Source organism: Mobula hypostoma, chromosome 21 (genome assembly GCF_963921235.1).
Source record: "Mobula hypostoma chromosome 21, sMobHyp1.1, whole genome shotgun sequence".
NCBI classification, from domain to species: Eukaryota; Metazoa; Chordata; class Chondrichthyes; order Myliobatiformes; family Myliobatidae; genus Mobula; species Mobula hypostoma.
The window spans coordinates 23,368,702-23,394,983 of record NC_086117.1 but is presented as its reverse complement, the minus strand read 5'-3'; the positions used below and the strand labels follow the sequence as shown (position 1 = coordinate 23,394,983).

General features: G+C 39.4%; 1 protein-coding gene across 2 annotated transcripts in view; it reads right to left on the bottom strand.

Moving 5' to 3' along the window:
- LOC134359862 (early estrogen-induced gene 1 protein-like) overlaps positions 1 to 25,965 on the bottom strand; it is a 106,119-nt gene extending 80,154 nt beyond the window's left edge. Inside the window, exon 1 of one of the 2 annotated variants that reach the window (XM_063073624.1) lies at positions 25,251 to 25,965. In XM_063073624.1, coding sequence (XP_062929694.1) covers positions 25,251 to 25,396 — 146 coding nt within the window. In that variant the 5' untranslated portion in view covers positions 25,397 to 25,965. The remainder of the gene's footprint in view (positions 1 to 25,250) is intronic. The other variant, XM_063073625.1, reaches the window with a different exon arrangement.
- Positions 25,966 to 26,282: the final 317 nt, after the last annotated feature.

The window sequence follows — 26,282 nt, the reverse complement described above, 5'->3', positions numbered from 1 at the left end:
TACTTCTCAGGAGGATGATAAAATTCACCTTCTTCAGCAGATTCAGAATGACTTCAGAACCATAATACATAGCAGGTAGCGAGTCAGTCTAGCCCCCAAAGGTTTGAGTAGAAGAATTTACTTGATACAGCTCTCTTGAAACAACATTTCCACTTTTACATTAGTATTTGCTCAATGCTGTCTCACATCAGTTACAATTTAACCATAAAGATTAAAAACAGTTCAATTAATTTTTGTATTGAGAAATAACGAGAGAATCATTCTATAGAGACAAACAAGAAGCCTTGTTTTGCCAAAAGATTACAAGTTCAACGTTTGAATTTAACAGTGTATATGGATTACAATTAGATATTTTAAATTCAAAGGCAGGATGGTCCTGACAATCATGTCACCAATGCAAAAAAAACCACATTGAAAGTGATGTGTGATTCTCTGTACAGTACTTCATCACTATTTCAAACATCCCAAAACAGACATGAAAACATTAAAATTGATTTTACAGAACTTGTCATCTCCAAAACCAACAATACAAATTCCATATTCCTGCACATTTGTAAGATGGCAAGTTAGTGTTAGAAATACTGCAAATGCATTTTCTACATTAGTGTGCCTAAGGACTTTATATTCATAATATGACATTAATGGACAAGTGCAGTGCTTCTATCATAGCTGTATTAGACAATATGCAGACACCACATCAGCCTCTGCATCCCACACATCATTCTTTGCAACTTCTATCATCTCAAATGGATCCCACCACAAGGCACATTTTCCCTTGCACCTCTGTCCACTTTCTACAGGGATCACTGTGACTCCCTAGTCCACATGTCCCTCCTTACACTTAGCTCTACAACTGTGAAAAGTGCTACACCTGCCCCTATACTCTTCCCTCACCCACCATTCAGAGCTCTAAACAGTCCTTCCAGGTGAGACAGCACTTCACTTGCAAGTCTGTTATATCCTGTGCTGCAGGTGCAGCCTCCTCTACATCGATCAGATCCAACACAGACTGGAGAACCACTTCGAGCGTTTTTGCTCTACCTGCTGAACAGGAAGAATCTCCTGGTGGTCATTCATTTCATTTCCACTTCTTCTCACAAGAATGTCTGTCCGTGGCCTCCTCTACTGTCACAATAAGGCTAAATGCAAGTTGGAGGAACAACCTCTCATTCTGTTCGGGTAGTCTCCACATACTGCACAAAAACTGATTTCTCCAACTTCTGGTAACTACTCCCTTCCATTTCCACACCATCCCTCCCTAGCTTTTGGTTTTCCCCTCATACTGGTGGCCCCCTCTCCCCATCTCCAGCTCATAACCTAGTTCCCTACCTGCTTCACTTTATACCCTGGTCCACTGTCATTTCCTATCAGTTTCCTTCTTCAGCCCTTTACCTCTTCCACCTATCATGTCCCACCTTCTGATACAATTTCCCTTAATCTCCCTCCCTCCCCCACCTTTCATCTCAGTTGGACTCGCCCATCATTTGCCAGTTTGTAGTCCTTTCCCTTCCCTCACCTTATTCTGGCTCTGCCCCCATTCCTTTCCAGACCTAATGAAGAGTCTCAGTCCAAAACATTGACTCCATTTCCCTCCATAAATGCCGCCTGGCTTGCTGAGCTCCTCCAGCAGTTTGTGTGTAACTCAGTTGATAAAGCAGAACTCCCCCCTCCCCAGGATTGCAGAAGCGGCTTAAGCCTAAGAAATTGGCAATTTTCCTTCTTTTATTGACCTTCAAAAATAGTGTCATATCCATAAGCATCATATTTCAAAATTGAGATAATATCTGCATTTTTTCAGTGTAAATTCAACATGATCTTTTACATTCAACAGCTCGCTCCATACCCCTCAAAGGAGTGCCACACAATAACAAATACCAAGCCTCTGCATCAAGGTGGTATCAAGACTGACGACCAAAAGCTTGGCCAAAATAGTAGATCAAATGGCAAGAGTCAACCCTGTGACATCTTTCTCAGAGGCTGACATCAGAACATCTTTCAAGAGGGTGAACCTACACAAAGCATCAGGCCACAGTGGTGTATCTGGCAAGGCACTGAAAACCTGTGCTGACCAACTGCCTAGACTGTTTAAGAACATCTTCCACCTCAATGCTGTAGTCAGAGATTCCCACCTGCTTTAAAACAGCATGAATCAAAAGCATCAGCTACCTCAAAGACCACTGCCTAGCAGGTACACCTGATGAAGTGCCTTGAGGGACAAGGCTAGAATTAATTCCTGCCTGTTCAAGGTCCTGGGCCTACTGCCGCAATAGGTCTACACTAAATGCAATCCTACTGGCCCTCCACTAGTCCTTGGACCACCTGGACAACAGCGAAATCTACATCAGGCTGCTTGTTTATTGATTATAGCTCAGCATTCAACACCACCATCCTCAGTATTAATCAACAGGCTTCAAAATCTGGGCTGCTGTACCTCCCTCTGCAACTGGGTCCTTGATTTCTTCATCAAGAAGCCACTGTCAGTGCAGATCAGATATAATATTCTCAGTGACCATCAGAGGCATACCTCAAGGATGCATGCTTAGCCCACTACTCTGCTCTACACTCATGATTTGCAGCTAAGCACAGCTCAAATGCTAGCTACAAACTCACAAATGACAACATTCAATCATGAAGTGCTTTGAGTGGATGGTAATGGATCGTATAAAACTTTTAACTGGATCTTGGACTTCTTGTCAGAAAGACCCCAGTCTGTCCAAGTTAGCAGCAACACCTAATGCTCTATCACACTGAGCATTGGTGCCCCTAGGAAGGCACTCCAGACCACTAAGTTGCACATCAATGGCTCTGCTGTGGAGAGAGTGACGAGCACAAAGTTCCTTGGTGTGCACATAATGGACAATCTAACCTACATCCACAACACCTCATTATTCAGGGAAAAGCAGCATCTACGCTTTGAAGAGATTGAGGCTCCCCACCTCCACTCTAAATAGTACTCCTGTAGAAAGCTGCAAGGCATCAGACTGCACTACAGAGGATAGGAAAAACTGCCTGGAGGATCACAGAAGTCTTCCCCCACTCCCTGAATTTGTGACATTTACCGGGAGCATTGTATACGAACGACCAAAGTATTGTTGACGATCTCTACCACTCATCCCACAATCTCTTTGACCCACTACCATCAGGAAGGAGATACAGAAGTGCCAGCACAAGGATATCCAGACTGGGTAGTAACTTCTTCCCTCAGGCTGTGAGACTAATGAATACCCTGCCACCACTGAGGTCTTGTTACTATGACAGCGAGCTATTTATTGTACTCTTTACCTGTGTTGAGCACTACATGCATTTTGAATTAGATTAACTTAAATCTGGTAATTTTTTTTGTTTTATGTGCTGTGTGTGATGCATGTTTTGTGGTCTGGAGGAATGTTGTTTGGTTGCATTTATGTACAATCAGATAACAATAACCTAGAACTGTTGTGGCAGAATCTCAGATGAGGAGGCGGCGGCGGCGGTATACAGGAGCAAGAGAGTGTGGTTAGCTCAATGGTGTCACAACAAAAACTTTGCACGGAATGTCGGTAAGACCAAGGAATTGATTGTGGACTTTAGCAAAGATGAACCAGGAGAACACAGTTTTCATTGGGTGGCGGTTAGCAGGGGAAAGGGTTGTTGTGTATTTAATATTTCAGTAATATTTGAGTAAGCTTGTACATATACAAGTTGATGTAAATAGTTCATTATGGGTTATATGTCTAAAAACGTGAATTGCATAGTCATCACACTACCACATACTTGCAGGCTTTGTTTAAAAACTTTGAACTTCCATGAATTAGTTTATTGTTTTGAAGAAACAAAACACAAGGGTGAGCAGCTTCAAGTTCCTGATGGTCAACATCTCTAAAGATCTCTCCTGGGCTCAACATATTGCTGCAATGAGGGCATGCCAGTGACTATAGTTCATTAGTTGAGGTTTCGTATGTCACCAGTAAAGCAGCAGACTATTGTGAACTCAGCCAGCTCCATCACCAGCACTAGACTCCTCACCTTTGAGGACATCTTCAAAAGGTAATCCCTCAAAACGGCAGTGACTCTCCCTATCAAAGACATGCCCCCCTTCTCATTACTACCATCAACAAGGTGGTATGGGAGCCTGAACATACACAATGCTTTAAGAACAGCTTCTTTCCCTCTGCCACCAGTTGTCTGAACTAGCTTGCTCTTTTTGTATTCTTATTGTAGTTTATAGTAATTTCTACTTATTGTACTGGTACTGTAAAATAAATTTCCGACACATGTCTGTGATAATAAACCTGATTCTGATGTTTCTCAGGGCATTTTAAAGTACCGGTAATAAAGAGATCGAAAGTGAGGCCGAGAGATCCAGAGAGGAAATTCCAGACTCAAGGATTTAGCAACGTTGAGGTACAACTGGTAATGACCAAGCCATTAAATTTGGAGAATAAACAAGATAACAGAACCAGAGGAACGCTAATACCCAAGGATTAAGTGACTGGAAATAATAGACATAGAAGACTAGACCAAAAAATTTTGCAAACAAGGATAAGATTTGTGAAAAGAAACAAGCCACTGCCTTTCTGGGAGCTAATGTGTGTCAGCGAGCACAGGCATAATCAGTGAACAGGATCTGGTGCAAATTTAAGCTTCCTATCAAAAGAATGACGCCACATAATCCAGGAATGCATGGGAATAGTCAGAGGCTACAATTGCATGGGTGAGGCTTCCAATGCCATTTCCATTTATTAATGTGGATATTAGCTGTGTTTAAATGCAAACTGATACCTCGCTTTCAGTTTCACAGTAAGATGAGCTCTGGGGCTGGATTTGTTCCTTACTTGGTAGTTCCATTACCTCAAAGAGTAACACATCGAAAGGATTCTTCTCAATGCAACAAACATGATACTACCACGGCATCTTCCTCCCCTCAAGCCTCCCTTAGATAGGTATCAACCAGATTTAAAAATACACTTTCCTCATTAACCACTTCAAAGGTAAATAAATACAATTGTCTCTTCAACAATATTCTTTATCCATAGTTAGCATAACCATTGGCTCTGATGTGGTTGAAAGTGCTATTTTAAAAATTATATTAAGGAAACAAACTGAAGACAATGGAATTTTATCAACGCACTATCAAAATTTTTAACATACAATTCAGTGGATTAACAGGATTTGCAGAAAATGCATTGTTCCATTCACATAATCTAATGAACTAATTACAGATACTGCATACCATTTTGTCTACATTAAGACTGTTATTTTAAGCAGGTGATCCAAAGATTGCCCTGCAATCAATCATCATCTGTGTTCACTCAAAGCCTTTATTTTCTTCCATTTCACTTTGGCAAAAAGTAAAAATCCAGCCATTATTTTGTAAAGTAATGTAGATAATTGAATGGTCTGGTTGATTAGAAGCTGGTCTTTTGTTTCTAGGGCCTGGGTTCAAATCATGTCCATGGTAATGAATGGAAGTCTTCAATAGTTGACTTCTTATCCATTCCCACGGTGCAAAGGGTTTACATCTCAGAAAAACATACTGCACATATTGACAATCCAAATCAAGCACCTCTGAATTGGTGATCAGCAAATTAGATTGGTGGGTGGTTTCATCACACAGTAACATCCTTCATTTAAGAACAATATTCAGAAAACAACTACTTACTGTAAAAGACTATCAGAAAAAGATTAATACGGTAATACAATGGCAAAATTATTAGTTTGACTGTTTGAAAAGAACTTTAAGAAAGTATGACTAATTCCAGTGACCAAAAATGACACCATTCACATTAAAATCTGAAGTTCTAACAATGTGTAACACTTTGTTAGGCACAACTTTAACATATCTAAATAGTTCTAAACTTGAAATATAGCAGGACTCTCATTACTAATCAAGATCCCTGTAGTAAGTAATATATATGGAAAAATGACCAAGCAAATGGTGCTGATGGAGCTGCTTGCAGATGTAAATATGCAGTAAGTACAAATATCCAACAGTATCCAGTCCTGATGAAGAGTCTCAGCTTGAAAGAATGACTAGTTATTTCTCTCCATAGACGCTGCCTGATCTGCTGAGTTCCGCCAGCATTCTGTTTGTGCTGCTCTGGGTTTCCAGCAACGGCAGAATGTCATGTGTTTAAAAGTGTATGTTCTCTGCACTGATCCTTAATTGCTATTGCGAACTTGAAATTACAATCACAGATTTTCTAATATCCTAGGTTCATTTCTTCAGATTGCTAAAGTTTTGGGATCAGTAAAACAAAAAAAAATGTGAACAGCAGTCATGTATAAAAAGGTCCTGACTTGAATAAACAAAAAAATACATGCATTCAGGATGGTGAACACCATGATAAATTTAACCTTGAAGTACAGTTAACTCTGATGTTAACCTTTGACAGTGCGCAACAACTTTCAGAGCGATATTAGTTACATGCGTACATTTATGAGTTTCCCAAAACATAACTTTCAAACAGCTAAATAAAGTTAATTTTCTTTACTATAATGAGACTTACCACTATCAAAGAAAAACAAGTTAAACAAATATCCAGCAGTACATGAAGATTAATGTTATTTTTTCTTGGGTTAAATTAACATTACATAATTCAAGATAAGCCTAGAAACAACATAATCAGTCCTAATGTGTAAAATTAACTGTAACCCAAGAAAGCAATGATTCAGACTGGTTGACAACTGGTTTGTGATCTGTGCACTGAAATAATTTTATCTGCTTCCAAAATTTATCAGAATGAGACAGCTTGCAATACAGGTGTGATGGCTTTTCAATAGAATGCAAGATTGCCTTTAATTACACCCCAGCAAAAGCACACTATCTGATAAAAATGAAAATACTTGAATATGACCTCAGATCTAAAGATAGTAACAAATGAAATGCTAGAATCTATATGATAACAGGAATTCAAAATACCAGGAATACCAACATGTGCTGAGTTGACGGCTATGAGGTGATCACTGTAAGTGACCCATGGTTCCAGTTATAAAGTGCGTAGGCAAAAAATAGTTCAGGCCGTGGGCAGGAAACGTTGAACACAGGCAACCAAGTTCAGTGATTACAAGATTCCCCCCCCCCCCCCAGATACTGTACCACTCAATTCAGGGAACAGTGTGCAGTGGAGTGGAGTAGAGGCAGCTCTGCATTTTAAAAAAAACATGCCATTTAAAATTTCAAGTTATATAAGAGAAAATACGAAAGATCCCAAACAGCATTCAAGTTCTCCTGATACTATTTAAACAAATTAATTTGCCCTTTCCTCCATGCAGTTGGCAGGGCATTGCTGTGCAAATTAGTTGCTGTTTAGCCTACATGAATAACAATGTAAACTGTTGATTGTGTCATTCTTCAGGATTTTGCAGCTTTAAGAAAGGCAGCACAAATATCTTTTACCTTTGTACTGCAAAAGTGCCTTTTTAGGGTAACTAAAGGAGGACCTTGTAAAGATTTTCCCCAGTTAAAATCTATACAGATTTCTCCCATGTAAAACCAAAAGCTGACTCTGGGAACTATACAAGAGCTGCTAGCATCTGCAACGCTATACCAGAATGTGTAACTGGCTTCAGGAATGAAAGGGGTGGAGGAATGGGGGGACAGCTTAAAAAAAAGGGCTTTGCACTAAAGGCAGGAATTTGGTATTCTAAATTTACGACATTAAACAGATTCCACATTTGGACTTTGATATTTAGAGTCTGAACCATTCTTTAATTTATATCAGGACTCCCCAACTCAGTCAGCTGCAAACCATTCTTTTAGTACCGCAACAACCACCAAGCCAAACCACTAAAGAAAATTTGTCAATGATCCAGATAAATCAGTGTTATACACTGTGTCTCCCCATAACAGTCCCCTTCAGTGTAATCCAATCCAACTATTTCCATCCCCCATGGTATACTGCACTTTCATCTGACCCTCAACTCCAGTACATTTTCTCCCTTTCTCATCCACTCCAGTATGCAGAACATTAACCACTTCCATGCAACTTTCATTACTTTAACAGAGAATCAAAAACATACGTGTCATTTTGCCTTTGGCTCAAAACATTAGAAAATAGCATATTCACATTTAGTATTTAAGTTATATGTGCTTCAGATACAACTTTAACCTGAGACTTCATTAGATTTGCCAAGGTACTTAGAGAATTCATTATTTTTGCTTGTAATAATATAAAAAAAATTCTTCAAAGACCACATATGAATTCCGAGAACAGAACATCAGACTCAAGTACCGATTTATGATCCAAACTTAAACTTTGGGAAATTGTATATTGAAAAGGGAAAGGAATTACAACAGGGACTGTTTAAAATCATTAGCACTCAACACAAACCAGACTGCACAGATGGCTACAGCAATATACATTTGAATAGTCACAAGTGCAGTCCACATTGATATGAACCATGTACTCTGTTGTCCAGAATATGATAACAATTGAGTCTGACAGTCAGCAAATAATTAATGAGACAAGCGATGACTGGAATTAGAAATTTCTAAATCAAAAGGAAATTTTCAAACACAGCTGACTTGTTATGCAACTGCATCTAAATACAAGGAACTTTACTCATCATTATGAAGTCAGGCATCTTAAACCAGAAAGTTCATTACTAAAGTAATAAAATAGAAAAAACCTTCTCAATATGATTGTTGTACTTTTATGTACAAGCCAATTCCAATAAATGCCTGTACCAGACAACTTTTAAGTGCAAAGTGAGAGAGTCTGTTCTGCTGTTTCCATTTTAAAGGATGCCACTTTTATAATGTGATCTGATAAATAGTTTTAAAATGCAAAAAAAGATCAATAGCAGAATACCTTTTAAAAATGATTGGAAAATTTAGTTGGCCTGGTTTTGCCTACAGCTAGTGAAACTTGTCAATGCAAACAAAATACATCTGAGTAACATCACAAACAAGAGAAAATCTGCAGATGCTGAAAATCCAAAGCAACACACACAAAATGCTGGAGAAGCGCAGAAGGTCAGGCAGCATTATGATAAAGTGCAAGCAGTCCTGATGAAGGGTCTCAGTCCAAAACGTCAACCGTTCACTCTTTCCCAGAGATGCTGCCTGGCCTGATGAGTTCCTCTGGCATCTTGTGTGGATTGTATCTGAGTAAATTAACAATCAAAAGCAATTAGTCACTGCTTTGAATTGAACATAGCATACTAAACAAAATTTTCTTCTCATTTTAACTCTTGCACTCATTTTAACTTTTATCGGAAGACTTCAAACGTGATCAAAGCTAAACTGCCAAAGTGCTGAGGCTCTGCAGTCTTGTACAGATTATTTGTCTTGAGTCCTGCAACTCACAGCAACATTCAAAATTTACTGCATCAGTGGCAACAGAAAACATTTTCATGAGAATAACACATGGGTTCTCTTTAAAAACAAAGAGGAGCTGTATGCAATGTTATTGTGCATCATTCTTCCAACCCTCCAGTGATACAATAACCATCTGTGCTTTGTCTCGATTTTCAAAAGATTTTCCAAGGGAAGACACCATCTTCAGCTGCCTGGTACAGCTGAATTCCAATCAACACAAAGCTGCCGTTAACAAGTTTCTTTACAGCAGAATTACCATGAACAAGACTGGAAACCCCTGGATGATGTATGTTTGCACTCACTGGGTGCAAACATCTACCAACACACCAGAAAAACTTTTACATGGGCTGACATTCACCACCTTTGAACTATGAACTGAAGAAACACCTGCTCATCATTAACAGCTCAAACAAAACATGCAAAGCTCACTTACATTGAATCTGACTGTAGGCACCAGCTGTAGCATAAATTTCTCGGAAATCTAGTACTAACATGTATAAACGTGACTGTTAAATGGTTACTTGAAATTTTATGGCCACTTCGAATTAATTCTCTACTTGTAAATATAAGGTAATATTGGGAGGATGTACTGTGAAAACAGTTCAAATATATTAAAAACAGCAAGATGAAAAAAGATAAAATGAACAAATCTCAAATCTGTCCTGTTAAGAAATTGCACATTTTATGCTTATATCTTGCAGAAAAGACAAACATTGAAGTATTTAAATGTTCAGTTGAATGTTTGTATTTGCCACATCAGCCACACAAACACATCTTTCATCCAGTATCTCCTCCCCAGGCACAGTCTGGCAGGACAATCTGGAAACAATGCTGAGTGTGGGAAGCCACAGTGGCTTGCTGTTTTTGAGTCATCCCATCTGGCTACAGTCATTATGCAGACTGTGTTGAACAAAATGGCAGAATAAGAAAACATCTGCCACTGTTGCTTTACACATATAGGACCAAAGAGCAGGGTCACATCCCTGACATTCCACAGAATTTGTCAGTTCACCACATTTTCCTTGCAAAAACATTAGAATCCTAATAAGGCTGTCAAAAAGATTAAAAAGATTAAATTTAACATTAATACGTTGCAACTCAGCTTCCCCCTCCCCGAGTGTTCTGCACATTTCAAAATGGATTTTCAAATATGTTCGACTCCTTTCAAATATGGTTTTTAAAAAAGCAATAAAAAGTGATTTAAACAAAAACAGCAGCATCTAATAAAAGATACCCCTTAAAAGAATTGTTCAGCTTTTAAACCAAATTACATATAGTCATCAGCAATTCAAACGGTTTCTTTGACAATTTCTAACAATATTGGTCTGTCAGGGTATTTAGAGAATAAAGGCATTAATATTTTGGATGTAGCCTTGCATTAACCTTCATAATTCTGAAGGTGTTCTTTAGAAGTATCAAACTGTACATCTTTCTACATCACTTACCAATCCTGCTGAGCAATTTCAATATTGTTTTAGACTTTCAAAAACTTGCCATGTTTTGCTCCGTTTGTTTTTCTATTTTTGTTTTTGAAGCAGCAAGAGTGTTATTTTTCTAAACATCAGGTCAAAACAAAAATGAATTTTCAAAGTTACGTATCATGTCAGAAGACAATTCATAATAAAGTGGAAAAAAACAACTTTGCATTGTACTCTTAAATCACACCAAACAACTTAAAGAATCTCTGCTGAAATTACCTCCGTAATGCACCTGAATGAAGCAGCAGAAATTGAGGCACATCTTTTTGCCTTTCCAAATTTGTGGGTACATGGGCTCAATGATGTCAAATAAAAACATCAGTGCCTCAAAGTCAACACCTTTACTTAAACCAGTGCCATATTCCATGCTACTTTCAAGGAAACTGCTCCCAACCCCCAAACCATCTTGGGAGTTCATGCTGAAAAGGGAATACGAGGTTAGTTAATCACTACCAGTTTTCCCAGATTGTTTTGACAAATAGCAGTAGTCCCAGGTTGGATGTAGAGTCAGAAAGGAGGTTACTTGTAAAATACTGTTCAACCAACATGGTTTTCAGTCAAACTCCTCTGCAAACAAGTTTATTTTGATCTGTTAGTGAAATGGGTTACCATTTGGTGCTTCACCTCCATGGTGCCATAGTAAAGGAAATTATAGAGCTTCTTAAAAGCATATCAGAGAAGGATGATGATTCAAAGTTGTTGTGTTCAAGGAAAGCCAGAAAGTCCTTATTATTAAATATTAGGAGCTAAATTAAAGAACAGAACACTTTTTTAAAAAAATTATGCAAATACTGGTATAGGGATAATATAATCACTTCAGTGACCATGTGCCAAAGCATGATGGTGCAGAAGGGAACAATCATACTTGGAACAGATTCTACCTTCCAATGGTCATATTGAAATGTGGCTGAAAGATATTTAGGAATAAGGACCAAATATATGGGGTTGTAAAATTTATAGGAAAGTAAAGAAAATCTAAGGGGGAAGGTATTGTCTTAGTGCTTGATGTGATTTGATTTTGGGAGGCAAATCAGGCAAGAGATTGTACAGGTACCTGGGAGCTGTACATAGGAAGGGTTTATTAGATAGAATGTTGGACTTGAGCTGGACTTGTTGCATACCATGTTGCTGCCTGCTACAGCCATTCAGGGAGGAAAACAGAGGTGGTGCGTGGTCCAATAAACAGTGCAAGACCCTCTTCAACATTAGTAACGTAGAATCCTGCAACTTTGAGATCAAAGGCAGGGGAAATGTGTGACGTCATTTGTTGCACGAACCAAACCCTCATGCTGTGGGGTCCCTCGATGCCGCCCAGGGATCAGACCCATCCCATTGGTGCTGCCCTATAGTGATCACTTGGATGAAGACAAACTGGATTGTGCTCATCTACAGCTGCACTAGCACATGATTAGGACTGCTGCATGCTTGTTCTTGCAGAAGTGTCACTCCTCCAGGACAACATCCCATGCACCAGCAATCTACAGGCCATGACACTTAGGGACTTGGGCTATATTGTATTTTTGAGACTGGATGTTTCTCTGCTATCAAAATTATGTGCTGTCTGTGACTGTTGTACTACATTTTGCACCTTGGCCCAGGAGAATGCTGCGTTGTTTGGCTGTATTCATGTGTATGGCTGAATGACAATTAATCTTGAATTGAGAGTCAGATAACAGAGAAACAAACCCTTCAGTCCAACACACAGGCACCAACTTTTTTGGCCATATATAATAATCCCTTTTGCCTGAAATAGGTTTGTATCCTATGCCTTGCCTATTCATGCCCAAGATTTCTTAAGTGCAGTGACTATATCCAACTCCACCACTAAGTCCAGCAGTGAATTTCAGATAACAAGAACTCTAGAAAAAACTATACCCCTCAATCCCTGTTAAAACTCCTTCAAGAACTATTACTGCATTTTGCCACATGTATATAGTTCATAAATACAGCATATTCACTGAGGAATTGAAGTCAGCAGTTTAGCAAAAATTGACCCAAGAATTTAAAAGTCCAGTTTGTTACTATACAAATCATTGAAACAATATACCTTACAGTAAAGTATATGTCTATACAAGGGAGAAGTGAATAGGGTGTACCGGGATTATATCGTTAAGGTTAAAGGCAGCTTGAGAAACAAGGAACAGCTAGGCTGAATGGGGCATATGGTAAGTACTCAAAAAAAAGGTTTTACGTCTAAGCACACTACATTTACCTTTACTATCAATTTAATCATGTTAAATCAATAAGCACTAACAGGCCTTTAAAATGGTCAGGAAAAACTGCATACAAGCTAAAAAGTCCAATCATTAACTGCCCTAGTTTAAAAGAAAATTATACAAAAGATTCAGAATTTGAACAAGTTGTTGAATGATGGCCTTTAAAAAAAACTTAACTAGCTTTGATTAAAAAAGAAATCGGTCCCATCAAAACTGACTCATTAACAAAGAATGCATGACCTGATTTACTGAGAGAATAATATTTGCTACCATGGTAGTTGGAGCATAAACACATTTAGGAAAGCTATACAAGTGCAAGAAGAATGTGCAACACAAAAATGCTGGAGGAACTCACAGGTCAGGTAGCATTTATGGAAATAAATACCCTGTAGATCTTCAACATTTCCAACAAAGACCCTTTTTCAGGACTGCAGCAAGGATTAGATGAAGGAGGCTCAAGTACATCGTGAAGAATTTGTTGGGAAAATTTTGCACCAAAGGTAGATTTGATAATGAATTTATACGGTGACACTGTATGTATATTTCCAGGTATTACATACTATACATACATCACAGCTGGTTTCTGTGAGGAAGCAACACCATCTTAAAATATGAAGACTCCAAATCACCTGAAGTTACCAGCGCAACAAAATATTCCAACACTAGCTGAGAAACTGAAGAACGCCAGTCAGATAAAAGCAACATACACAAGCTCACCGTAGAAAAGCTGAAAAATGTAAACACTACTCAGATACTTCACATCAGACCAGCCATGAAAAAAAAATTCCTCATCCAAGAAATTAAAGTAGAGGGAATAAAAGGAACAACATCAGGAAAATACAGTGAATAATAAATATTTGTACAAAAACAACCTTAAATTCAGTTGGGGAAAATAAATTTGCAGAATCGTTTGAAAGAGGTCAAATAGTTCTGTCACTGTTTCCTACTGACATGTTATCTTTACTTTGCACCTGCTGTCCTGCTAGATTAGAGATTATCAACTCCATGCTGAGCTGCATAAATTCCAAATCTGCTCCAATTCAAACACATTCTAAAAAACAAGCAGATTGGACAATTTGTATCAAACCAACAAATTAAAAAGCACAAAAGCCAATTCCCAGGAAAATGTGTTGTATTTAAAGTGAGGCTTGCAAAATGGCTGTTTAAAACAAATACTTATTTTGCACTTTAAAATTAAAAGTAGCTAAATCTAAAATATAATAATCTTTATTAGCTGAACTTGAAATAGCAACCGAATCATTTTTACTAAGCTAAGAGCAAATCCTGTGTAAAAGGGGTTACAAAATAGCTCCTAAGAGTACCAAGGTTTACAAGGATCTTGAAAACAACTTGACATGAGCCTGCAAGTTCAACAATATCAATGTTCGTAACACACACAACCAAAATCTTAATCCAATTAATTCAGCAACAATCCTAAAACAGCAAAGCTTTTTTTTTAAAAAAGGAAAAACCAAAAATCACACTGGTGACTTTCAATTTCGCACAGCTGCTTGAAGGAGGAGCCAAGTGGAGCCAGGAGTCACTACCCACTTGAATCAAGAGAAAGATCAGTTTCCAAAAATAAGTGATATCGTCAGCCTAATATGTTTGGCAAACTTCCAATCTGTTTAATTCAGTCTCATCGCTGATCTAGGAACACGGTTTAGCTAAAACATGGGATCAGAAGACAAGATGCATATATTTTAATATTGTATTTCTTAAAGAGGGCTTCTCATAATCAAATCCTCTCAAACATGTGAATTAAAACAGTTGTACCCAACTCACTAGAATCCTAGCTTACTCATTAAAAAAAATGAAGGGTGGTCATGCTGGTAGTATTTATTTCAGGCATTGGATATGCCCTGCCCATAAAGGTTATGCATGGCATGTTTAAACACAAAGCAAGAACTCAATTAATACTCCACCTGATCTCAAAAGTATCAAATTAATAATTTTTCATTTCAGAGTTAACCTGCAAGCACTTAGAGACTATGAGCTGTTATCAGCCCATTTCACACCCTCACAATGTAGATTACCACTGTCCTAGTATCTTTGACTTAATATACACAGGAACACAAAGAGACTAATGCAATTATTTTAAACTGCATTCAAACTAAAATTCACAGCAAACACCCAAGTCACTGAATCATCCAGTTTCCCTCCACCCCGACTTCCATGCCATTTGCAGCTACTGAAAAGCAATCAGAAATGTTCTGCATACAATTAACTGAGGTGATATTTTCTCAATTGAAACTATGCCATTTTCATTACTGGAGACACCAGATTTGCAGAAGCTGGAACCTTTAGCAAAAATAAACTGCAGGAAGAATTCAGCAGTGGAGGCAAAGGGATGGTCCACATTTTGGGTTGAGATTATGCATCAGCAACTTAAAAAAATATACAAATTCTGTAATTCTCAAAGTTAAGCAAATGGCATTTTAAAATTCTGTTTTTAGAATATCTATATTTTACAATTTTAATTGTCCAGGTTAAAACTGCCCAAACTGAGCGCATTTCGTTTACAATGTTGAACTAGAAAAATTAAAGTTCTAAAACTTTGAATCAGATATAACTTGTAAGAAAGTATTGGTGTCAGCCAATCTGAATTGTCTTGAGATTCTATCCAGCATTAAATAGGGAAATCTGTGAAGATGATGCATTTGGATTTTAAAGCATGTATGAAGATCCAGTTCCAAAACTTAACGTTCACATTATGACATCATGTGAAGTTAAATATGAACCAAGGTTGAGAACTGGTTTACGGGGCAGAGAGCAAATGAAGAGGTTAACGGGCTGCAAAGAAAAAGTACCATGGATCAGTTGCCTCAGCTTTTTAATATCAACTACTGGAATGAAAGGACAGAAGAGAAAATCAAAAGTTAATAATAATATAAGGCCAGGGATAAAAAGCAAGAGGGGACACACTGGGGATCCACAAAGGCATAGAATTTATACAACAAGAACTGTCAAGTCATTAAAGAGGTATTGGGAGGGATCTGGATTTTCCTTGCGTAGACCACAGGGTAACATTCAGGTAACAGCAGGCAACTAGAAAAGCAAGAGGAACGTTTTCACAACTATATGGAGTCTTAAGACCATAACCAGAGTGCCCTGTGCATCTGCCCTTCTTTCTATAAACAATAAATAATGTGCTTAACTGGCATATTTAAAGTATATAACCTATGTATGAGTAGGGATCTCCAACTGTATTTCTCTATATAATAGCAGGTGGGTTAAGACCCCAGTTTTAGATGGTGTACTCTGAGGCGGTGGGAATGAGAAGGGGAAAAACTGCGATTGGCAATTAGAGGGTATTCTTGCAAGATGGTCAGTAACCGGACAGCAAGGAAAGAAGCCAAGATGCAAGAAGCAACTGGAGAGGAGAGAGGGAGGGGACCAAAGCAGCAGAGAAATGAACAGGGTCAGAATCAGGGCTGGGTGTGAGGCAGAAGCCGTGAGCAAGACTGAATGTGTTCATGCAGAAGTGCTGATTGTTTTTGTGTCCACTTAAAAATGCCTGTCATGACTATTCAGAAGAGTTCAGTCTGCAATCATCTTGGACTTCATTTTTCATTGGCTCAAGATGCCAATCCCCCAAAAACGTGTCATGGCTAATGTGCAAACACAACCCACGCAAACCGGCATCTTCCAATGAGAACTGGTTTGGAAGCAGAGTATCCTTGACTCAGAGGGACTAAGAAAAAGAAATTCATTTTATTTGAATTGCTCTGTTTTAGGCTTAAATGCTTTTTTTCCAAATTACACAGCTAGGGAAATCGATGAGTACAAATACCATCCTTTGTGAAAAGCAGTAGCTTTTAAAAAAAAGGATACTAAACAAATATTTAGAACCTTATTTTATCCAGCTGGAGTTTTAATTTGACAAACTTTCAGGAAACTTTAGTGTACTTTTGTTTCTGAACTTTACTCCAATTATCCACTAAGAAATATCAGTCCAGTTCTTATGTAGAGTATTATGCTGCAAGTTATTCTTAACAGGGAGGGATTTTTTTTTAAAGTACATAGTGAGAAAAATTTGCTTTTGACACGTTTGAAACCTTGTTAACATGTGGGACAACATTTATAACTGCAGTTTTGGATTCTGTCCAGAATAATTTTCCTGTTAACAATGTAAACTGTTACACTCTAGTCACAAAACCATCCATTAGTTGGGTCCAGTTACTCCCAATGTTACTTTTGACAGTGTATCCATGAACAAAATAATCTAAGCAGAAATAAAGATTTTTCTATAATGAGATGTTAAATCAAGATAATCTAACAGTGAGTAGTTGATCACTGACTAATCATTCAAAGTTAAATCAACACTCACAACACGCTGGAGGAACTCAGGTCGGGCAGCATTCGTGGAAAAGATCAGTTGACGTTTCGGGCCGGAACCCTTCATCAGGACTGAAGAGGGAAGGGGCAGAGGCCCTATAAAGAAGGTGGGGGGAGGGTGGGAAGGAGAAGGCTGGTAGGTTCCAGGTGAAAAACCAGTAAGGGGAAAGATAAAGGGGTGGGGAAAGAAGCAGGGAGGGGATAGTCAGGAAAGGTGAAAAAGGAATAGGGGAAAGCACAATGAGTAGGAGGAGGAGGCGGAACCATGAGGGAGGTGATAGGCAGCTGGGGAAGGGGGCAGAATGAAATTGGGATAGGGGAAGGGAGGGGGAGGGAATTATCGGAAGTTGGAGAATTCAGTGTTCATACCAAGGGGCTGGAGACTACCTAGATGGTATATGAGGTGTTGCTCCTCCAACCTGAGTTTAGCCTCATCATGGCAGTAGAGGAGGCCATGTATGGACATATCCGAATGGGAATGTGAAGCAGAGTTGAAGTGGGTGGCAACCGGGAGATCCTATCTATTGTGGCGGACGGAGCGGAGGTGCTCGACGGAGCGGTCCTCCAATCTGCGTCGGGTTTCCTCTGCCCCTTCCCTCTTCAGTCCTGACGAAGGGTTCCGGCCCGAAACATTGACTGATCGTTTCCACAGATGCTGTCCAAGCTGCTGAGTTCCTCCAGCGTGTTGTGAGTGTTGCTTTGACCCCAGCATCTGCAGAGTATTTTGTGCTTACGATTCAAAAGTTAAATTCCTTGAGCTCCGAGTTTAGTTAGTTCAGTTATCAATGGAAGAAAAAGCAAACATTGCAAATTTTGATCAAATGGACACACAAGCAGGTGACAAGGCTTCACTCCCAGATGAGGTCAATGCCTTCTATGCTTGCTTTGTCCATCAAAACATGGAGGAACCTTCACGAACTCCCACAGCCCCCGATGACCCTGAGATTTCTGTCTGAGGCTGCCTGAGAGAAACCTTCTGGGAGGGTGAAGCCATTGGAAAGCACCTGGCTTAGATGGGAGTACTAAAGACCTGTGCTGATCAATTGGCCGGAGCATTCACTTGTATCGTTAACCTCTTGCTTCAATATTGTGAGGCACCAGCCTACTTCAGGTAGGCTTCAATTATACCAGTGCCAAAGAAGAATGTGGTAACTTGTCTTGATGACTATCATCCAGCAGCACTTACATCACTGTGATTAAGTGCTTAGAGAGCGTGATGAAACATATCAACTTCTGCCTCAGAAGCAATTTGGATTTGCTCCAATTTGCATACTGGCACAACAGATCCACAGCATATACCATCTCATTGGCACTACAATCAACCCTGGAATATCTGGACTATGAAGATGCATACATCAAGATACTCTTTATTGATTACAGCTTAGCATTCAATACTATCATCCCCTCAAAACTAATCAATAAGCTTCAAGAGCTTGGTCTCAATACGTACCTCCCTGTGCAATTGGATCAGCAACAACTCCTCCACAATCTTCATCAGCACAAGTGCACCACAAGGCTGTGCGCTTAGCCCCCTGCTCTACTTTTATGACTTGAGGCCAAGCATAGCTCCAATGCCATATTTAAGTTAACTGATGACACCATAGTTGTCTGCTGAATCAAAGCTGGTGATGAATTAGCATACAGGAGGGAGATCGGGAATCTGGATGAGTGGTGCCACAACAATCTCTTACTCAATGTCAGCAAGTCCAAAGAGCTGATTATTGACTTTGAGAGGAGAAAACTGGAGGTCGATATGCCAGTCCTCATTGGGGGATATCAGAGGGTCAGATGGGAAATACTTTGCCATTTCTTCATCACTGAAGGATTTGAATCCTGGAATTCCCTGACCAACACATGGTCTACAACAGATCAGAACAGCAGCTTATCATAATTTCAGTAGAAATGCCAATGTTGCCCTTGATTCATTAATAAACAAGGTAGAAGTTAGCCACTCGAGACTTGGACACTTCATTCAAATGCAACCTTTATATTCAGGAAGCTAAAAGCAGCAAGCTCATGCAAACCTCCCCTACAGGTCACAAATATTTCTAACTTAAAAATAAAAATCACATAATTCCATTTCAGGATCGGCAACCCAACATTTTGTGAAAGCTCTCTAACCATAAGGACAGCAGTTATCCAGGCTGGCTCTCCATCTTCTCAAATAGAACAGGCTGATTTTGTCTGCAACACCCATATTCTGTTAGTGACTTAAAAACAGACTGCATTCCATAATTACACAGCACCTCCCTTTTGCCCTCTATTCTCAATCGATCCACACAATTATTTCAACATTCACACTGTAGAAGGGAATAAAATCTGAAACAGCAGGAAACTTTCAAGTTTCCTTTTGTGAAGGAAATTTAAACCTGAATAACATTTTCATAACAAAATGCAGAGCATGATATTAACTTTGGCCTCATTCAACATTAGCACAGTTACTTGAGGAATTGTCTTCACTTAGTTCTCAGCTGAAAGGCCTGCACTGCGCCATACTGTTCCATGTTCCATTCCCACCAACTATTATCCCCCAATTAAATCCAAGCTAATCAACACTGAGATATTAACCAAAGCAAGCCAAGTATACCATTTCTCTGAAGAGGTATCGGACACCCACTGCTCACCCCATCTCAGTTTTGTTAGCAGAACAGCTCTATCAGGATGGCTCCAATTTCCCTGGACACTTACTTGGCAGGAGCTTTCTTTTTCAGATTTGGCAACATAATTACAGCAAATAAATGACCATTCTAATTCCTGCATATTTCATTAATTAATTGAAACACTAAATGAGCATTAGCCCGAAGAAAGGTCAGCAAAAATATTAAAGTTACAGTAAATAAAGATAGCATCTTGTTTAAATAAACCAGAATTAATATAATTAGGCAGTTTCCTTTTTCCACATGGTGGAAACTTCCTGTCTAAACTTTTAATAATCAATAGATTTAAACTTAAATTGTTTGCAATGAAACACAGATGACTGCCAAGTTTTATAAAACTGAAAAGCCTGTATTGAGAATGCAATTAACTACAGATCAAAAAATTTGACAGAACTTAATAGCATTGATTTTGCAATTACTTAAATCCTTTAACATTGATTAACAACAAGACAAACATCTCAAGTTCTAAAATTAAGCCACTGAACAAACTGTACTTCATGCACATTGCTAGAACCTATGCTGCCTACAATTAAATGATGTTTCCAGTAGTTTTGAGATGTTTATCGACTAACGACCCATATAGCTCCGAAACTAGTGATAGCTGCTAACCATTACTGAACCAGTATATGCAATGATTGACCGTGGACAGGTGACAATCAAGTACTTTTTAGTAGTTCAACTGAAAATAAGCTTTCAGTTTATAATTGTCACTGGATGTAATTAATGAGCCACTGTCGTAGAGGGGAGATTTGGAAACACAAGATATATAGCATGGCTTCTAAAACACAAGATGCTCTCAGCAATTCTTTGTTTTTCCTTCTGTTCTACAAAAAAAGTTACAGGCCAGGATGATCATTTCACTATGGAACTGAGAGCCAATATCAGCATATTGGGATATGAAGGAATAAATGTTCTCCTCAAACCATGGGCTAACAACAGGAAATTGAACAGGTATTGCCACATTTCCTATTTGGTTTTAAGTCAAGACTGAACTCAGTTTAATGCCTTCCTCCACCAACCTCAATGAGATATCTCCCAGTTCTCATTTAGTAACTTCATGTTCAAAAACAAAATAACAATTTGAGCACAAGGCTACGCAGATGAGTCAGCAAAACAGAAAATAGAGAAGGTACAAAAAAAATTTGTTATGCATGGTGTGGCTCTATAGGATAACAATCTACAAAATAGTTAGTTTATAGACAGCAGGCCAGATGTACAATGTATATATAGAATCTGATGAAGTGAAAGGTTTTTTTCTGAAGCATAACAACTGATAATTAGGGAGCAGCACACTGATTAGCGCAACACTTTACAATGATTACCGATCAGGGCTCAGTTCCCACGGTTGTCTGTTTGTTTGCCCTATGATAGCATAGGTTACCTCCCACATTCCAAAGATGTACGGTGAGGGTTAGTGAGTTGAGAGAATACTATAATGGTACTGAAAGTGTGGCGACACTTTGCATGCGCTTCCCAACACAATCCTTGGACTGCATTGGTTGTTGATGCAAACGAGGTATTTCACTGTATGTCTTGATGTACATGTGACAAACTACTTTAATCTTAATGTTAACATTAAAGAACTTGAGATGCACACAATGATACAATATCTCATCTTTTATCTCAAGTGCTCAGTTAAGACCACAAGCATTACAAGCTCATGTGAACTGAAGATTCATATAATCATATAACAATTACAGCACGGAAATAGGCCATCTCAGCCCTTCTAGTCCGTGCCAAACGCTTACTCTCACCTAGTCCCATCTACCTTCACTCAGCCCATAACCTTTCATTCCTTTCCTGTCCATATACCTATCCAATTCATGTTTATTAAATCTGCAAAATGTAGAAAGTTAAATGGAAACAGACAGATCCCTGCAAGCCAATATATTCCTAATCACCCATGAGCAAAGGAAAGTGGATGTGACATTCACAAGGTCCGTGATCAACCCGAAACCTATCAATGGAAAGATAATCTGCTGCTAAAATCAATCACCATACAAAAATAGATTTGAGGCCATTCAAACAGTTCTAAACAAGTTACACCAAACTTTTGTAGATTGTTGATATAACCAGGATTTTAAAGCATACACAAAACTGAGGTTTTTTTGAAAAAGTCATTCACATTTCAGTTATTGTTTAGGCTGCAGCTGACACTAACAGACTAATATTGAGGGAGGCCAGAATAATTAAATGAAGGATTGTAGCTACTTCATTTAAACAAGAAATATTGACTTTGATGATATGGTAGAAATGAGGTTTTGTTCCTTGCAAAGAATATGTGAACCAATTGATGTTTTACTGATAATGCAGCTGTTTTCATGATCACTTGCTTCTGCTGCCATGTTGGGGTTCAGACTCAAGACTTTGATGCTTCAGTTACTTTAGCACCTGTTTTATGTTGAATGTTTTGGAAAATATGCTTTCACTTCATGCTAACAGTATCACCTTCTGCTTCCATAACACAACTTTGTTTCAAATAAAAATGTACATGTGGACCATGTCCCCATCAACAATTCAATATCAGTTGTCCATTGAAAGCAACATGATTGCTGACAACCAAGTATTTTTCCCTTTGCTATGAACAAGACTGAGCAAAAAGAGCTGCATTTATTGTGAGTTGTTTTGTTAATCAAAAAATTCAAAATATATAAAAAACACAAACTAAGGAATTTATGCTCCCATATTTATTAGGACATACAGGACAGTTCAGTAATAAGCCAGTCTCATCAAAATCTGTGTTTTGGAGCACTCTAAAAAAAAACTGTTCCAAATTCAATATTAATTGCACAAGACAAGTGAGCCTTAAACAAAACTAAATGTTTTACAAAAAGATTAAAGTTAGTTCAAAAGTGCAGACTTGATCAAGCATTAACAGATTCAAGGTCAATGCACACACACAGTAGAAACATGGACGTGCTTCAGTGAGCCCAACTCTCACTTTTCTCTAAATACAAAAAGGAAGCAGCAATGTTTGCTGCTGGACACATTGGTGAATTTAGCCTGGAATCATATTCTGAAGCCAAGTTAAGGAAGTATATGCTTCTATGAGTGTGAAATAGACTCTGAAAGAGCAGAAGGTCTAAGATTTGCTTACAAATGTGCCATTGAACGAGGTGGCAATTATGGACTGGCTTTATCATACAGAAAATGGTCAAGGAAGTAAATCAGTCAGGAGCAAGTTGCACACCTTCAGTATCTGGACTGAAATGTAACAAACAGTTCCTTGGGAAACAAAAGGGGTGGTGGGTGAAGTGTTTACATTGAAGCAAGCCAAAACAAACGTGAAAGCTGTCTTTAAAGAGTCTCCCAATCAACTTTATACCCATTCTCTGCTAGCTGACCCCAAATCCAGCTCACAGGCCAATCTGCACAGAAAGAACCCATTAAACTCAACTGATTTCTGGTCTTGATATGCACGACTCTCCTTCCATCTCTGTCATCTCACCCCCCACACACACTTCTTGCTCTTTTCATGCACTTATTTCACTTTCCTTTAAATGCATTATTTGTTTTAATGACTTTGTGTGGTAGCTAGTTCCAAATTTTCATTACACTCTACTGAATTTCTTAATGGATTTGTTTGCAATCTTCCTCATAAACACATCTTCTGTCTCTCAGTCAAATCCTTTCAATCTAGAAAACCTCATCACCAGCCAGGCATCAGGCACCATAACAGTACAACATAAATGAACTTGCTATCAGTCCCGAATCTTTGATATCAGACTTCATGCCCATTAATCTATGGAGTTATTTTCTAAATTGAGATAGGAAATAAAATAACGAACTTGCCCTTCTGGCCATGTTGTGCTGGCCATGTTGTGCTGACCTGTTAACCTACTCCAAGATCAATGTAACCCTTCCTTCCCACGAACCCTTAACTTCGTCTTTCAACCATGTGCCCAAAAGTCACTTATGTGTCCCTAATGTACTTGCCTATACCATCGACGCACTCCATGTCAAAAGCATACTTCTGATATCTCACTCAATACATTCCTCTCATCACCTTACAACTATACCCTTGCATATCAGCCATTTCCACCCTGGGAAAAAAAGCTCTACCTATGCCACTTATCTCTCTATACAGCTCTATCAAATTTCCTCTCAGCCTCCTTTGCTCCAAAGGAAAAGCTTGAGCTTGCTTAACCTTTCAGAGTTTAATAATCTTATGTTCCTGAATATCATTTTCCAGTATCAGTGCCAAGAATTAAAATATCAAGTCTTCCACTATTTTGTTCAATATTACACCCTTCAACATTTTACTCAATTTAACATTTTCACTGCTTAGCCTGTTTGAATTTCTTTCGTCTTAGTGAACAGAACGCAATGTAACTGGGTGGTTTGACCAGAGGATAGCCTGCTCTTAATACAACTTCCCTAAACTTCAGACTCTATCCTTGACTCAGCACTCAATTTACTTTGTCACAGTCATACAGAACGCACAAAAAAGAGGCCCTTCAGCCCATCAATCAAGTATCCATCCACATAATTCTCCTTTACCAGCAGTTGCTGAGTAGCCTTCTATGCCTTGCCGATTCAGTTTATATGAATGTTTCCTAAAATTGCCCCTCTCTCTACCACCTCCTCAGGAAGCACATTCCAGAATCCCTTCAAAACATCTTCTCCTCGAGCCTTTCGGTGTTAGACACCCCTCTATCGCTAAAAGTTTCTTTCCATCTACCCTTATAATAATGCACATCTCAATTAGGACCATCGCATCAGCCTCTCCCATTTCAAACCTAGCCTTTTCAGTCTCTCCTCATAACTAAGGCACTCCATTCCAAGCAATGTCCTGGTGAAGCTTTTTGTAAATTGCTGTTGTAGTGATTAATTGTGCCAATATCAAGGCCAAATACAAACAAATAAGTTGCAAATTGAGAAAGATAAAAGGATTCTGGAGTGAAGCATAATTGCCAGTGTGGACTGGACAGTCTCTCGTCTCTACATCCTGTTTTAATTTTATGTCTAGTCATATTTTTAAACCTCACTCACCAAATAGCCAGATACAGGGTCAGAATCTTGAAATATCACTCAAATCTTTCACAGAAGGTTTTGTTGCTACTGATTCCAAACAGTTCTAGAGGTCAAGTTTGAGCCACATGGAAGTTTTATCTTTTAACAAAGCTAATACTTAGCTTCCGCAATAACCTATTTTCATGATTTCCCCTAACTTTAGACAACGCCGTCTGCCACTTCTTTCCCCACTAATGCTCCAAGAAAATCTCCCCTTATCCGTTGCTCTCGGCTTGCGGAAACTTACCTGGATGAAAGTTGGGTGAAATCGCCTCCATCCAGAAGGCGGATCTTACAGAAAAGCACACCGTTGACGAAGGGAACGGCGGCCAACTCCTCCAGGTTGAAGCTCGTCTGGAACTTGAATTTCTTCTTCTTCATTATGAAAGCCATGGGCGGACGGTGTCTCTCCCACGGTCCGCTTTCTTTCCCACCTCCCCCCCTCCTCTCACCCCAGAGGCGTCCCGTTACCCAGTCACGGTCCGAGAAATTGGCAACCCGAAGGAATGAGACAGGGGAGAGGCGCGTTGGTCAAAAAGCGAGCGGCAGAGGCCGTGAAGGCTGGAGCCCGGGTCTGCGAGACTGGAACGAAAATCAGGTGCGGTTACCCAGGGGTCGGCGCTGGGCCCACAGCGGTCTTCCTCGAAGCAGGGCATCAGCACAGAGCAGGGCTGACATCGTCCCCAGGCAGCGAACCGGCGCTCTGCCCACGCCACAGAGGCCTCCGACGGCCGGCAACCACTCTGCCTGCGGTGCGGGCGGTGAGTGTGGGAGGACGGCTCTGACGCTCCCTCGCCGCTCCAGCAGCACTATTTAAATTTCTCGCTCGCTCTCTCTTCGCACCATCTGCTGGTGCTCGCCCAACCTTCCTGTCAGCACCCGGCCGGCCTCAACCCGACAACCGCACTCCAACAGGACCCGCCTGCTCCTTCCCACCCACACTCCAATCAAAGCGCGCCGCCCGTTGGCCGCATGGGCGGGATCACGGGAAAACTTCATGATTGGTTCCAGCTCGGACTGTCAAAACAATACTGATTGGCGAGCAAGCGAGTGGCAGTATAAAACGAAACATTTCATTGGACTACAGGCCGATCAAAGATGCAATGTGCATTTCGATTGGCTGAAATATGAATTTTCACACTGAAAACATCGGTAATAGATTTAAAGGCGGCTGAGAAGGCACTGAATAGCTGTAATACTTGATTGGTTACGTCACGTCCCTTCCTGATTGGTTACGTCACGTCCCTTCCTGATTGGTTAACTCAGTTTCATATCTCAT